This window comes from Pelecanus crispus, chromosome 6 (assembly GCF_030463565.1).
Source record: "Pelecanus crispus isolate bPelCri1 chromosome 6, bPelCri1.pri, whole genome shotgun sequence".
In the NCBI taxonomy this organism is placed as follows: Eukaryota; Metazoa; Chordata; class Aves; order Pelecaniformes; family Pelecanidae; genus Pelecanus; species Pelecanus crispus.
The window spans coordinates 54,178,724-54,194,891 of record NC_134648.1 but is presented as its reverse complement, the minus strand read 5'-3'; the positions used below and the strand labels follow the sequence as shown (position 1 = coordinate 54,194,891).

The 16,168-nt window shown below is 35.4% G+C and overlaps 1 protein-coding gene across 5 annotated transcripts in view; it reads right to left on the bottom strand.

Annotated features, from left to right (window-relative positions):
• Positions 1-16,168, bottom strand: part of TTC8 (tetratricopeptide repeat domain 8) — a 39,730-nt gene that overhangs the window by 6,565 nt on the left and 16,997 nt on the right. For all 5 annotated transcript variants that reach the window (XM_075712504.1, XM_075712506.1, XM_075712507.1 and 2 more), the window contains 4 exons: positions 12,923-12,967; positions 6,382-6,467; positions 4,341-4,428; positions 1,718-1,828 (listed from right to left, as the gene is read on the bottom strand). In XM_075712504.1, the coding sequence (XP_075568619.1) occupies positions 1,718-1,828; positions 4,341-4,428; positions 6,382-6,467; positions 12,923-12,967 (330 nt within the window). The remainder of the gene's footprint in view (positions 1-1,717; positions 1,829-4,340; positions 4,429-6,381; positions 6,468-12,922; positions 12,968-16,168) is intronic.

The following is a 16,168-nucleotide window of genomic DNA, read 5'->3' as shown; positions in this document are numbered from 1 at the left end:
TTGTTAGAAAAAAAAGATTGGTCAGAACCTTAGCATCTGCAATAGGCATTTGCTACTTTTTGCACAATGCCTTGTGATACACAGTACTGTGCAGTTTCCCAGTATGGTAACATACAGTAGACTTATTTCCCCAGTCAACATCTCAATTATTTTCAGTACTTTGTAAGTCAACTCATGAATTGTTCTGAGCACAAATGAGAATATAATTGCATATGAAGAATTATTACGTGCCTTTGAAAACAGGAATCATGGATTTATTACCAAAACTTGTACTAGCTGGGATATGCCAGTTAAGAGAACTATACTGTAAAAAAAATACGTGCTTGGGTGTATGCTACTTGGAAGATGAATTAGGATGAACTCATTGCTGTAAACAATGTCACACTGTTTCTGAGGAGTGCAAGTCACCAGAGGACTCTACCCCGTATCAGAAGAAAATAAATTAAAAGATCAAAACACTTCTGTGTTGAGAGGAATAATTTCTACCTGTGTACTGTAGATACACTGTACTCTCCACATGACTGAAGAATAAGCTTTTATTTAACCACAGCAGTGTATTTAGCTATGAAAAACATGTACTTCCTGTGATTAAAGGAAATAGTACTAAAGCAGTCCCTTTAAAAATGTTTTTTAAAACCAAAAAAGGTCTACAACTCTTCCTACTGTCAAAAGGTAGTGACAGAGAAGAAAAGCTCTGATTAAGATGCCTGATGCATATATTCCACTTGTGAGTCTATGTAATGAGAACAGCCCGGTGCTGCAGTACAAATCTTTGCTAAAGAAGCTATAATCCTGCACTCAGGTGTCAGTACAAAACTAGATTCTGTCAACTGTATGCTGCTCTTTAATAATTCCTTAAAGGGTTATGCAATGTTATGTATAGTTCTGCAAAATAATATCCATATTAAAAACTGTTTAACAATTCAGAAAGAAAAGCCTCCAAAAATTATGCAGCTGTTTTCTTCCTTGCTGAAGGACAAAAAGGATTTAATATGAAAATGGATTAGTGCTTAGGGGTTAGATGAGCATGATGAGAACAGGAAAGAATGCCAAATATGAATGTAGACAAAAAAAAAAATTCCTGACTTTGTTTAAAACATTTGTTCTGGAATAGCATCATCACCAACTTTCAGTGAAAAACAATATTAAGTCCACTGTTTGACATGAAAATACATACTTTTAAAATACAAAATACATGGTTACCAAGCTAAAATGAAACTACTTTAAAACTACTCGTACTTAAAATAACATCTACTTTCTAAACTAAGAAACATTCAAATTCCAACTGTTCTCACTGGCCTAAGAAACTAACAGTAACACATAGTGCTAATAAAGACAACATTGACAAGTAGACTATTTTGCTGTTTAATCCTGCTAGCAGGCTGTTGGTGTCTTGAGCAGTTTAGTACGATGAAACGTATATAAACTAGACCTAGCTACATGGACAACATCTGGACCACTTGACTTAAACATGGACTTGCTTCTGTGTGTCAAGGGTAAATGGAATCTCACTAGACTAACTAAACAAATAAGCCTGCAAGGCTCCCTTGACATTACTTTGGTCTCTTTGTGTAACGTTACCAGTTTTGCATTAGTATACTGAAAATCAGCATAGTTATTTTTTTGTGACCTTACAGTTATATTCAACTATTCGCTCTTTTTTCTTGCTCAGGCAGCTAACCTTGGCCACAATAAGGACGGCATAGTCTGTGCATACCTCATAGATTCTGGCAATTCCACAAATGAGAGTCACTTCTCCAGGAAATCGATCTAACCCTTGCTTGAAAAGGTTCAGAGCTGTTACAGGCTGATCCAAGCGCAAATACACCTAAGCAAATAAAAAGTGTATGTCAAATGTCTGACTTTTATACTCGTACTGCTGTTTAACAAGGGAGATAAATAAAAGGGATGACACCTCCCTTTATGCAGTAAACCATTAGCTGAGATGGTAAATAATACTGGGAAAATAATGGAGTGAATACTGATAAATCTCTGTCATGAAGATAAAATAGGCTAATTAAGATAATTAAATTTGCATGCATATCATCTAGACATTATTAATTCATCTGGACATTACTAATAAACTAAGAAAGTATCTTGTTACTCATTATCATATCAAAATAATATACTTTGAGGTTAAGGTGTCACCTTGAATATTTTCCTATTTAATATATTTTAAAAAACTTATGTTTAGGCTTGAAAGAACTGGATCTTCAGGTTGATAGTGTTGGAATACAAAAATATTTTACTTAGTCAAATAAGACTGCACTGCGCTGTACAGAGCAGTGACACTTTCAAATTTCCTTACTGCTCTGCCAACTTCCCCTGTCACAAACAATAAAATCCCGTAAGAGAAAGAGGGCAGTTTGGTCTCTGTGATTTTGGCTTCTGTGTCGATTATGACAATGTCATGTGGATAATGCTGTGTGAGAATTGGACAGAGGACATCAACGTATTGATAGAGACCGCCTCTGCAGCAGTCTGAGAGTACAGGAGGACAAGAAACTCCACTAGATCTGCTCCTTTTTTATCTTTTTATGTTTGCTTATGAAGTATGTTTTCTGAGCATTATGACTCAAGTCTGCCCTATTGCTTCAACTGGAGATTCACTCCAAAGATGCACTTGCCATAGCTCCTCTGTGCAAATATTACGCTAAGGCAACACAGCCACAGTACTCTACTATGTAATTCCCATATCCAGTGGCATATCACACTGTCCAACATCTCTGCAGACTGCAGTGCTGCTGTCCAGGTGAGTGGCAAAAGAAATTAAAAGACAGGTGCGACAACTTCCACCTACTTGCAGCTGCTTTGGGGAGACCTGCTCTTTAAGAGTACTACAGCTATGGTCATTAAGTTTTAGATACTAAACACAGAATGGCTCCATTTTCTTTTTGGTATCTCTCTTATCTCTGGTAAAAATACCCCATTTCCAGCTCTTCTGGGTCATGAAATACTTTGTAACTTCTCAGCAGCCCCAACTTCTTTACAGACTCTTTATTTTTTTAGTTTTCTTTTGGTCTTTTATCTTTTCATAAATTACATTTCAAGGGAGAGTTAGCTTTCAGGAAAATATTTTTAAAAACCCAGATAGCTGTTGTAATAATGACTATAAACAGAAAACTAATTGGTACCATAGTATCGGTCTGTTTGCACAGAACTTGATGCAATCCTATTATTTTTTTAATGGCTGCTTAACTCAAGTCTTATCTTTTCAGTACTGTCAGATTGAGCTATATCTTACTGCCCTACTCTATTGCCTGTCCACCCACAGTCACTAAATCATGTTGTGCAATGCTTTATATTTGAGCGAGCTGGTCTATGGAGTGGGAGGTGGAAGTTCAAATGCAGCTTCTACTTCAGCTAGTAATGATGTGGGGGGATGCATATCTCCCATAATGAATCACGGTTTGTTAATCCAATTACTCTGCCAATTTAATCACTCTGTGTAGCTCATGTATTTTGCAGAATGACTCCTGGTAGTGACAGAAATCTAAAATTACTAAGCTCAATTGAATAAACTAACTACAACTGCTGTATTGAGGACAAGTCTCCAGATAGCAATGATGATCATTTAAATACAAAACGTAAATTGCTGAAGAAATGTAAAGGTAAAGCAAGTATCATAATATGAGTATCTGAATTATCCACTGGTAGTGATGACTTTTGACAGCCTGTGACAGCTGGCTTAAAGGGAGCTGATAAAGAGCAACTGATTTCATCTCTTTCTAGGACAAGAGGAAGAAAAATGCAGTTTTAGTTTCTCACAGGCCACCTTTTCTTGAATGTCTTGGAAAATGTTTAGAATCTGATGTGTACCCTGGTAAACAAGTAATTCTGAGGCTTAGCTGTGCCACTTGTTCTTTTAAAGCTTTTAATGCCTTTATTTTGACAGAACATTCTCTGTTTAAAGGTCTCTGATTGCTTCCTTTAAGCTCACTTTGTTTTGATTTTGCCTGTGAAACTAGGATTTTGAGCTTCACTCTTCACTTACTGATTTATTGCATTAGTTTCCTACGAGACCATATATAGCTACATTGTTCTTCATACTGGAACTCCAATAATTCTTTATATATATAATCCTCACTTGAGTTAGAACAAAGACTTCAGTAAGATAGGAGACTTTTTTTTTGTGAAATCTGGAAGCTCCAAAATCTTTTTGTAAACTACAGACTTCAATTTCAACTGTTAGCATATATTGCCTCAGGTCTATATGGAGATCACACACTATTAAACTTACTGGTGTATCAAGCTCAATACTCAGCTATTCTGGTGTATGGACTTCTCAGGGATAGTCTGTAATTTCACATCATTCTTAAACAAGCAAATCTATGACTTACTTTTGCCAAATACAAGATTGTATCAACCATGTCCTGTTGCTTGAGAGCTGACTTAAATTGTTTTTCGGCTTCACGATATAATCCTAACCTAAAGAGACAACAGATAGATATAGAAGCTATTTGTTTTGGGTTTGTTTTTTTTTTTTAAAAAGCTTATTAAATAATGAAGCAGTGCGTACTACACCAAACATGAACTGCCCAAAAGCATACTTCAAGGTCATATATTTTTGTGCACGTTAACAAAAAATGTGTTGTTAAATATATTAAGGTTACAAGGATAACCATTCAAAACTATGAAAAAGGCAAATGCATGAAATTTGGCCCCCTTTTGTGCATGCAGCCTTCTGGTGCTAATTGAACAATGATGTACTCATTTTCATAGTACTCCTTCCTGCTCTTTGTACAGAATGGACAGTAAAAAATGAGCAAATAAAGTCATGCCTCAACCTCTACCCACATGGTTTTGGAGGTTTTTCTTCACTCATGGCAAAGCTCATCTAGATACCCTCCACTACAAAGTTCAGTGAATGCTTAATCATCTATAAAACACTTTCTCCTAGCCTCATATGGGAAATGGTGAAACTTCTGTTGCTGATATTAAAAATCTTTAACTGTGTTGAAAACATACTGTATTGTAAACAGGACCACAGTTTAAGACTGTCCAGGGAGATCACTTGGAAGGGGGCAGTATATGGCACATGGACCTCACAGAAGTCGCTTTCATCTCAAAAGCATTTGTTTTGCAGTACTACTGTAGAATATTTTGCAGTAATCTATAAATGCTATATAGACTACAAAATTAAGAGGATTGTACCATTTCAACAACAGCAAAAAGGCACACTTTGTCCTATGCAAATTGCCTTTTCTTTCCTTCAGCCAAAGAGCACATACACTTGGTGAAGAAACACAAAACACAGCCAGAACAAGCCAGCCAAAACAAAAAAACACAGTCAGTGGGGACATAAGATAATTTTGGATCCTGGAAGTACATGTGCGGGCTTGGGTGCTTTAGTCTCTATAACACTATTCATAAAAATCCTGCAAGTGATGGATGACCTCTAAGCAGAAAAAAATAAAAATCAGTCTAATCTTCCAAAGAATGTCAAATAAAGGTTAAGGATAGTGAAGAATTTCATTAGTTTGGGCATCTACAAAGAAGCAATAGTTTCAAGCCAAGATACAACATGGAATTTTAAAGGGCTAACTGCTTTGTATTATCAGCCTGTTCATACAAGAATTGCTTACAGAATTGTAAAGACTACAGATGATGCTTCAGTTTTTTAACAACAAATACAGTATCTGTATGTTTTACATTCATGGGACAAACACATTGTAAAGAATGAAAGGGGGAGCTGCCTCAGTCCTTCTTTGAATTATGAGAAGCAGGGTTGTATCAGGAGAAATTTCACCTGATTTGGTAGAGCTGGCTGTTATAATCATAGCTAGATCCTCAGCAACCACTCTAAACTGCTTGCAACAAGCTCTCCTCTCCACTGTTGCCACTCTTTCCTCAGAGAGGCATATCGCTGCACATACTCCTAAGTCATTTGTATCAGATGCTCGGGTACGGGGTGCCAGCCCTGAGGCCTTGGCATCTTTTGAACTGGTACTTCCTGGGCAATGTACCTCTGGCAGAAAGTGTCTAATGTGAATATTTCATTTTTTATTAATTCATCAATCTGAAGCCCTCATTGACAGTTAATTTCTCAAGCTAATATTGTAATATTCATTTTTTGTGGTCTGTTTTAACAATATTTTGCATTTATTTACTGACTTTTCAAACAATGACTTTGAAACACATTAACAAAGGTGAGGATGCAACTAATTCAGTTACATAAAGGTACTCTACGTTGACGCCTTTACCTCAAGCAGTTGAACATAACCTCCTTGTATATTAAAGGGAATTTAACTGTAAGCACAGTGCTCTTCAACTAAATACTTAATGAACTATTTCTCAGTGTTCAGCATCGTGCAATACACCCAGCAGCTCAGGTCCTGCACTCATACTCCCTGATCACAGAAGAAATGAACAACAGCTTACCTATAGTAGCACTTCCCAATCTGGACCTTCCACCACCAGTCCTTGAATTGTGCGTGCTCAGTGGCAAGGGCTGCCAAATCTAGAGCCTTCCAAAACAAACCCATCATCTTAACATTAATATCTTCACTGTTTACGTAAAAAAAAAGAACACAAAGTGAACCATGTAAAGATTTTTGTAAAGAGAAAATTTTGAACAAAAAGTCCTGGTAAACTTGAGGTGGGCCCACTGCTTTATGTTTACTATTTTTACAGCTTAGTGCATGAAGTAGCTGAAAGGATTAATTTGTCCCTATAGGAACATGTAATCCAAATAGCTTCTAGTAATTCTAGGAGAAAACATAAAATTAATTTCATCAGACTCCTGAAGTGCTGCTTCAAAATATACAGAATACTTGTGTAAGCTGTCACTTTTTCTGAGCTTCTCATCCTTGTTCACTAAAAGTTGTTAAAAAAAGTAAAAATACACTAAAATAAATAAATCAGTTCAGCCAGTTTGAAATACTGTAGAAATTGCCATCTCATGGCTAGTACTAGCCTGCCTCCACTTCTGGGAACTCTCAAATGTGTACAGTAAGACATACTTCTTCCTTTAAAAAGTCTATGACGTAAATAATTATTTTATGACACATAGGAAAAATAGATCAATATTCTAAGAAATAGATAGCTTTTGAAGAGGGTGGAGGTCTAAAATCTCTTTTATCTGGTATATTGGAAAAGCAGATATGCTAATCAATGTGCTACCATCAGCCACCACAGACAGAATCTATGGCTTTTCATCTTTTAGCTATAATTTCAACATTTCTGTTAAAACAAATAGATATGTGTTCTGTACCAAAACCTACCAAAGAAGAAATTGTTAGTGTTTCTTTTCTTTTAAATTGTTTTGTCCCAAAAGGTATCATAGCCATGCTACGTTTGTTTTGATATCATCAGAAATAGTCTAAAAAGCTTTAACACAGTATTTTTGCAAAGAACTGACCTTTTTTTTTGTTTTCATAAACATTTTGCAGACCACAGAAATCCAAAACTAGCTATCATTAGGAATAATATGGAAAAGTTCTGTACGCCGGCCACTCAGTAGCAGAGGAACTAATAATTTCCAGGAAAAAAATAATCTGAACACTTGAAATACTAGAAAGAGCCTAATTTAGTGACATCTACCTCTGGGTTTCATTCCTGCTAGCAAAATGAGGCTGCAAGTAATCAATGGGGTGCAGATTTGACATAGCACAGCAAAGTCAGAGGAGCTATGACAACTTAGACACATTGCTCTCTTTTGGCTCTGTGAGAAAGAATAATTTGTTTTCTGTAGCAGTTCACGCTAAGGAGTTGCACTGATGCTGTCCTCAAAGAGAAAGGGACAGTTGTTATTCCCCGCCTCTGTGACAGGAAAGAGAAAACTGAGGAAAGCTAACAACTCTGAAGTTGCCATTTCTTCCAGTTAGGTGGAATCCTTGAAGACCTCAGATGGCAGCTCTTATCTTGGTTGCCCTTTGTTTCTTACTGGTTTTGCAAATTGCACAATATAGCTGGACACTACAGCTATAATGGGAAGAAGCTTGGTTCAAGACAGGAACTATCGTTTTCCCTTCCAGACAAATACTTTCTTTCATCTGAAGGTATATCAGCAATTTTGTCCCAGCACTGGGAAAATTTGGGAAAGTAGTTGATGTTAAAACATCAGTTACTTTTGTTGCACTTACAAGTGTATAAACAATGCATGTGTCTGTCAAATACCACACCTGCTTCTAATGCAGCATGAGCAGCCACTTAAAATGAGTAAGGATCATACTGCAAATAGCGTGCTTCAAAGAGCTTTCCTTAGAGTGCTCTGATGACAAGTATTCAAGGAGAAGGACTGAATTTCAAAAAACAAACCCTTCTGTAGCTACATATTCAGCTTGCTTTCTGGTACCCTAATTATTTCTGATAACTATTTTATGCAAGGCTAACAATTCTTGCTGCTGTTGGAAAGTGGGAACTAAGACTGCTTCAGGCTTAGTAGACACTCACATCAGCAGTTCATCTGTTGGTGCAGATCCTGAACTCTTACTGGGATCTTATTATTACTAACACCAAGAAACAAAGCATGACTTCATTTTGAAGTTAGTTTCTGAAATTAAGTCCCATTTTTATACTTTCCTATTAAGGAAGTAGGAAAGGAACAGGAAAAATCCTGTTTCTGATACTTTACAAGCAATCACAAAAACTTTAATCCAAAAATACCACAAATGTTACCAACATTTCTAAAAAGTGTTTGCCTGAAAAGGCTTTGTGAGTATCAGTGTCAGCTTTTTGCATGCTAGTAGTTAGACTTTCTGCTGGTATTACAATAAAATCTTTTGACAATGCAGCCTTTGAAATGTTAGTAAATTGATTAAAATCGACTTTTAAAAGTCAAAGCCTTCACTTTGCTGTGTCAGTACCAACTGCTAGCATATTTCAATTTCAGTTTGCTGCAAACTTTTTTTTTTTTTGACTGCACAGTTTAGGTACAAATCAGTGTTCAATCTGCACAGCATGTTAATTTAAAACCAATCTATAATAGCAGTAATAAGTGTTATGTCTGTCCTGCACTCCTGTGCATTGCTGAATGTTGGTGCAGTCGTACTAATAACTACAAGGGAAAACCAGCATGGATTGTGGATTTGCAGATACTGGTATGTCCTTTTAAGGATTTTTGCTTCTAACGTGCACATCAGAAAAAAACCCCACACTGATTGTTCCAAAAGTTTTAATAAACTTTAGGATATAACTCATCATCTGGAAATGCTGGTCACCTGAAATTGTTACTCTATAGAGCACTTAGCATACTTAGTCCTGGGAAGCCTTTCAGAACAAATTTATTTTACTCTCAGTTCTTGTATTTGTGCAAATAAAAACAACAAAACCCCCTAATACTTAGTGGGTTTTCTGTTTAAAAAAAAACAAACCACCAAAAGTTTTTCTTAAAGATGAATCAGAGCTGTTTTTAAATGAAAAAGAATGTAGATTATTTAATTGTAACTATTTAACATGATTCTGAGATTAATTTTTTTTACCATTACTTGCCTCAGCTAAACTGTATTACAACTAAGACTTCCAAATTGTCTACCAGCTGTAACTTAGTATAAAACAGCTTGTAGGGTTGTGGTAATTTACTACTGTATTGTAAAATTCAATTGGTAAACGTACCTTTGTTTGAAACAGTAATTTCATATACAGTATTGTATGCACCAAGAAATTACATAGATGGAAACGACAGCAAGGATCTGCGCTTCTTTCACATGCTGTTGAATGGCAGTAATTCTCCCAGCAACAGCTACTGACTAAAGTCTTATTTGTACACAAAACACCACAGAATAGTCTATAAGACAGCTGAGTAGATGACATTAGCCATAGTCGATTTAACACAATTTCTTTTGGTGAATGTATTCTGGATTTCTGTAGTTTGTAAATCTAACATAATTCCGTTATAGATTTCTATCAGAGAGTATAAACTTCAGAGTATTAGGAAGAACTAAGGAAGTATCAGAGGTCATGACTTCTGGCCTTATATTGTACACTCACTGTTCTTCCTCAGGACAAAGTGACTTGTCATCATTACCCACCTGTGAATAATGGCAGAATATGATGTCACAGTCTACTGCTGGAAAAAGTAGTAGCTGAACTATTTCTGGACAAGTCTTTTAAACTGCCCTGCTCTTACAGAATTTAGCCCATAAAATGGCTTTTAGAAATAGCTCAAGGGGTACAGAAACTCAGTTATTAAGTATACGTGTTCAAAAGGAAACAAGTCAAGAACAATAAAGGCTGGAGTAATAGTAATTTCTTCAGAGAACTGTTTTTCATTAAATAACATGAAAGACTTTTGAATACATTTTCAAGTGCTGAAAAAGCTCAGTGCTTCTCTCTTCTTGCATCCCCATGTTTCTGATAATTGATAGATTACAGATGTATTTACTTTTAATTTGAACTGAGTTCCTAGCATTATTTGTCCAGTTGAATGCACACTGAATAATGACACTTCTCAACTGAAATTGCTGAGGCTTTTCTTTTTCTTTCTATATACTGGCTGAATACTAAACAGAAGATAAATAATAAAAGTGCCTTTGCTTCTTAAATAATAATGCAGTTGAGAACAGTACAGACTGTTCCAGATCAGCACAGTGACAAAGGAAGGATATTGTCACTACAACTTTTGTGTTTTATTTGCAAAACTGCAGGTACTGGTCTTCCAATTCTACCCATGCAGAAAGTCCACAAGTAGAGGCTTTTCAGTCTATACAGTCACAAACTTAACCTAATTTCCCAGGCTTCCAAGCTCTTTCATCTCATCTCATGCAGAAACTGTTTTGTTTTTTTTTTTAAAGAATGTGCAACATCACACAGTAGCAGGTAATACTAAGATGCAAGAGATGTCAGTGAATGTTCTAATGGGTGATCAAGCAAGATACAGTTCAACTTTTAAATAGTTATCATATGTGCTGTTTCTCTGCTGAATCCTAAGCAACCAAATTCTTTTCAGGGAGAAGCAAGAAAATTAATTAGTGAAATGCCATTGGTAGGAGAGGTGAATAAACAGTGATGCAGCCAAGCTGAAGCAGAAGTTAAAGTATTTCTTTTTTTGTTTAAGAAAATTTAATGCAGATGATGAGGTTCAAAAGGAAGGAAGGACAGTTTGGAGAACAGAATAATATTGAAAATGCTGTAGAAATAGCACAGAAGAAGAGAGGAATGAAAGCAAGTGAGAGAAAGCAAACTGAACAGTTAAAACAAAAAACCCAACTCTTCAGAGATACACATTACATTATAAAGGCACCTTGTACTGTGAAGTGTGACAGTTTTTTTTTCCTACAAGATGCTATCATTAACCAAACATGTTGATCTCCCTCTCATTACACAATAAACAGTGGTGACTAAGCTGACACTTCTTTGCTTACAGATATTTATTCAAATGGCTAGGGTGCATAAAAAACCACAGGCAAAACTTTTCCTGCAAGACAGTGACTTGGGATTCTCAGCAAGGACTTCAAAATACATGCAGTACAGTATGAAAACATCTTATATTTTTTTTCTGGAGTGCTTGGAAAATTCCTTGCATTATATGAAATTATCTGTCTAGCCTAGAGATCCTGCATGTCCCTAAAGTGTAGATCACAGGCACGTGTGGCATCTTATCAAGTGACCCTTTTATTCTTAGTGAACTGAGTTCTCAGTAACAAACAATATAAATTTTAATTATTAGTTGCATAAAACCCAGGCACTTTCTTCATATTTGGTATCAGAATATGTAAATGTTAATTGCTATTTCTCTCTGACATTTCTGACACTAACACTTACTGTTTCAACCGTATTTTGGATTAATAGTGTATTGAAATTCAATCCTCTTAAAAGAATGCTATGCAATAAATTGACAGTGTACAACTATAATCATTTGATACTAGATTAAAAAGCTTCACATAGCAGTACATTTGGAAATCGTTCTGATCTATGTCAACAACAACAGAATTTTTTTTGTGGTATTGATTAACTGGAGAGTTTAACTTCCGATCTAATCACACACCAGTTAGTAGTATTGCAGAAAAATCAGTAACTGTTTAGTCAGCTATGCATTATTGACACAAACAGTTCTTTCAAACAAACTTCAGGCAGAAATTTTGATTCCATTTCAACTGGGTGCATATATCTAACAAAGTAATGAAATATTTTGACACTTTATTCATTGAATATATTAATTATTTCCCTGGGTGAACTGCCAAAAAAGTTCTGCAACCTTTATCTATTTCTGAAAGTTTAAACAATATGTACCCAAACCTGATCCTACGCATCCAGTGCAGTAACATATGATGAACCACAGAAGAAAAATTTTGGATAATGTAAGAGGGAAACTGTGTAATTAGGAAAACTTTTGGAAAATAAGTGGTATAGACAATCGTATGGACAATATAATCTTTCTCTTGAGGCCACAAAACACCTCAGCACTATGGAATTGAATTTCTAGTAAAGTGTCCGAAGTCCTACTGACATTTTATTTTTCTGCATTTCCACCAAGTACCTTTCCTTTCTATTCACCCAAATGCATAAACAATCATCTCAGTAGTTTAAAATGTCAAATGATGTTCAATTCAATCACTAACTATTTTGTCAGATATTTTCGCCTTCTGTTAAACCATCAGCCTTCCATAACTTATTGCTTACTCTCAAGCCTCAGGAACTCTGAACTTTCTAGGCAGTTCAGCTACCTGACATGTAGTTTCAGGTACTGCTCAGGCTCCAGTAAATTCTGTTAACATGAAGTCATTAGATACAGGGATCTTGTCATGTTGATAGATGAGGGACCTAGTTTTAAGCATTAGAATATTTTGCTTCTCAAAAAAGAGAGCAATCCGTATCTTGGTATTTGCAAATTATCATCCCTGATTATCACCCCTGTAAGAAAGGATTTCTCTCTCTTAAAAAACTTTTAATGCTTCACTTCTACCTGGAGCTTTAGTTTAGTAGAATACTGACATGAATGATACTTAACAAAAACTGGAAATGGAACATATGAATTACTCACATTTTTTACGTCATTTTCATGGTGAAAAATATATTCGAACAATGCCTGTCAGAAGAATATTTAAAACATTGTCATATTTGAAGATAAAAATTGATAGTATTATTTTAGAGGAATACAGAATCTTGATTATGTTAGGCAGAAAGTAATTCTTTATGAAAGCAATCACATTCACACATCACAATTGCTGACATTCACATTTAATTAAGACTTGAACAGACAAAAACTATAGATGTGCTACATTGTCATTACAGGAAAGCATTTAAATTCTTAATTTGTTGCAAGAGATTAGTGGAATTGTCTCTTATCTTTGGTCCTTAAAGTCACTTTAAAAAAAAGAAAAAAGGCAGCTACAATTTGAAAGTAAATATAAATTTGAAAACCTGGTACCATTTTCATGACTTTCTAACTGTAAAATTAACAAGTGATCTAACAAATACTTTTTGCAATGTATAGTTAGGTGCTTACGTAATGCAAAATCTACTTAAATTAAACATAGGCTTACTAAGAATGTAAACTGAACAAATTTTGCCTTAGGGAAAAAAAAATTCTAAACCCTACAGAATTTTGGGATCTTTTTATTTGTAAATGATAAATGCTAACAATATTGTGCTTCTGAAACTCAAACACACCATCATAATACCAAAGCTTAAAGAAGTTACATGCATCAGCTGTCCTGTGGTAACTGCTCATAAGCCACAACAACTGCACAGCAATATAACTGGATCTTTGTTTATTCCCATATAAAGCTAAGCAAGTTATACTACCTTGTAGCTGTTCTGCACTAGAATATAGAATAGTATATAACAGGTAATGGGGGTGGCATTTTAAGTGAACAAAATTATGTTGGAAGATATTAGATAACTAAACGGAGACTGAAAACCTCTATTCCCAGAAATGTAGTATGGGTACTAGTAATACAAGGTTCGATTGAACTGAACCTTGATCTTTTTCTGCATCCAAATTCCAGGTCTTAATTGCTTCAAAAGAACGGAATGTTTTTCTAAATTCTTATTATTCACTATAAAAAACGAAAAGAAAATATTGCCACATGAGGAAAGAAAGAAAGAACGAGACAGCAGTCTTCTAAGTGCTTCCATGACTTTTCTGCCAGCTTTGCTTAGACAAAATTCTTAAAAGATTTACTGTAAGAAAACTAGAGAATTACTAATGAATTGTCATGTTTGATGAGGAAAGTAAACCACAACCTACTTTTCTTCTGCTTTTGGTCAGAAAAGACTCTGAACAGATGATTAAAAGACATTAAAGAATTATAAAAACCCCCACATTTATAGGGAGATTAGAATAGGTGGATAACAAAAGGATATAAAATAAAGAAGTAGAAGAACATTTCCTCCTCTAGTTCTATAACAGGGAAGCATTCAGTAAAAGTGAGTAAATCTAAAGTGATGAAAAAGATGTTTTATTGCATGGCTGGCATGAGGAATTTACTGCTGTTATCTATAGGCCCTGACCTTCAAAAAGATTTAAATGACTGAACAGTCATTTGGATAAAAATATCTAGAGTTATCTTAATAACTCTATTAAAAATCCACAAGCTAAAAAAGATAAAGCTTCCTGTTTCATGCCATAAACCAGTTGCTAACTGAGATTTACCAGAGGCTCTCTCTGACGACAGGTGATACCTCATATGTCTACTATGGGGTTTCTTGCGATAGTCCTTAACGTGGCTGATGCTAGTCAGACAGAAGCCACATTGCTGTATACTTCAAAATATCGGAAGACCTAGTCATGCAATGAAAATATAGATAATCTAACTTAAAAAAAGATGCAACGAGTATACTTTGCAAGCACATAGGGAAGAATTATGTAGGAGGAGTGTATACCAACATGAATACACAAGCTAATTATGTGAATTTAATAGTTGCAAGATTTATCATCTTTTTGCACCTGGGAGAGGTGACAGCTCAAAGAGTTTTAAAATTTTTATCAACGGTTCTTAAGACAGAGTGCAGTCTGCAGTCTCACCTCCTGCTTTGGCTTTAGCCTTAATGATGTCTTGTTTTAAAAAAAGTTATAAATCCATGTAGCTCCAAATTTAAACTTAGATCTTACACTCTGTGTGAAAAGTTAATGTCATCATGTATTAGCTTCATAATACTGCCTATGGATGTTTCTATGACTGTTGCTTTACATTTTTTGGCTTAAGCCTCTTTTCATACGAAACTGAAGGAAGACAGAGCTACCCCATTGTCCCAGAAAATGCTAATTAAGAACAAAATTGTTAAATATATATATGTTTCTCATTCCTGAGAGCTGTTGCTAAGAATAAATATTTCATCTGAAAACTAACCTACCGACTTAAATAGTACACAGAGTTACCAAACACAATTAAAAGCTAGCTGTCTTCAAGCAGAAGAACTAAGCCTAGCTTCTTATGGATGTGTCTTGTGTTTCTTAATCCTTCCCAGGTTTCTTATATTCTCCCTATTTTACAGACTGTGATGGATTTAGAATAATATGTGTGCTGGCTGATAGCTGGCAAGGACATAATTGGACAAAAGGCCTGCAGTTTTTTCAGAACTGATAAAGAACTGACTCCTAACTGCCCTCAGATGATAGTTTGGAAGTTTTTCATTATCTCGCCAGACTAGAATTTACTCTATTTGATATCTGTTCTTCAGCCTAGATTGGTTCAGAAGCCAAGGGACAGACATGTAAGAAGCAGATGAAGACCACAGTGCAATCACACAAAATTTATTTCCTTTGAAAACCACATTGAAAAGCAATGCCCTACATCAGTCTAGATCAGGTTTTAAAAAGCAAAGGAATTTGCTAATCGTTTATGAAAAACTATTAACTACAATTTTGGGCTGGAGGAGATTATTAGGTACTGCTAGTCTTCTAACAGTGTTCACTACTACGTTTCTCAAAACAGACTGAATACATACAGGTTCTTTCAATTTTAGGTTGCTAGCCAAATATAGCTCCTGAGAATGTGTCTGATAGTAGTTTGATACCTTGTGCAAAATGAGTTGTTCGTCTCAGCCCAACAGTTGTTTTTTGTGAACAAAGTATACACAGAAAACATCTTCATCTATACAACTAACTGGGTGTGTTGGGGAAAGATTCAACTGAAAGACCACAAAGTGATAAATCATTACACAACTTTTAGGTCCTTTCTACTCAGAGCTGAAACGTGTAAGCTGGGCAGATAACCTAGATAAACCTGTTCTATTGGCAGATAGTCTCAGTTTCAATGGCTGTCCATCATAAGATCTTAAATGT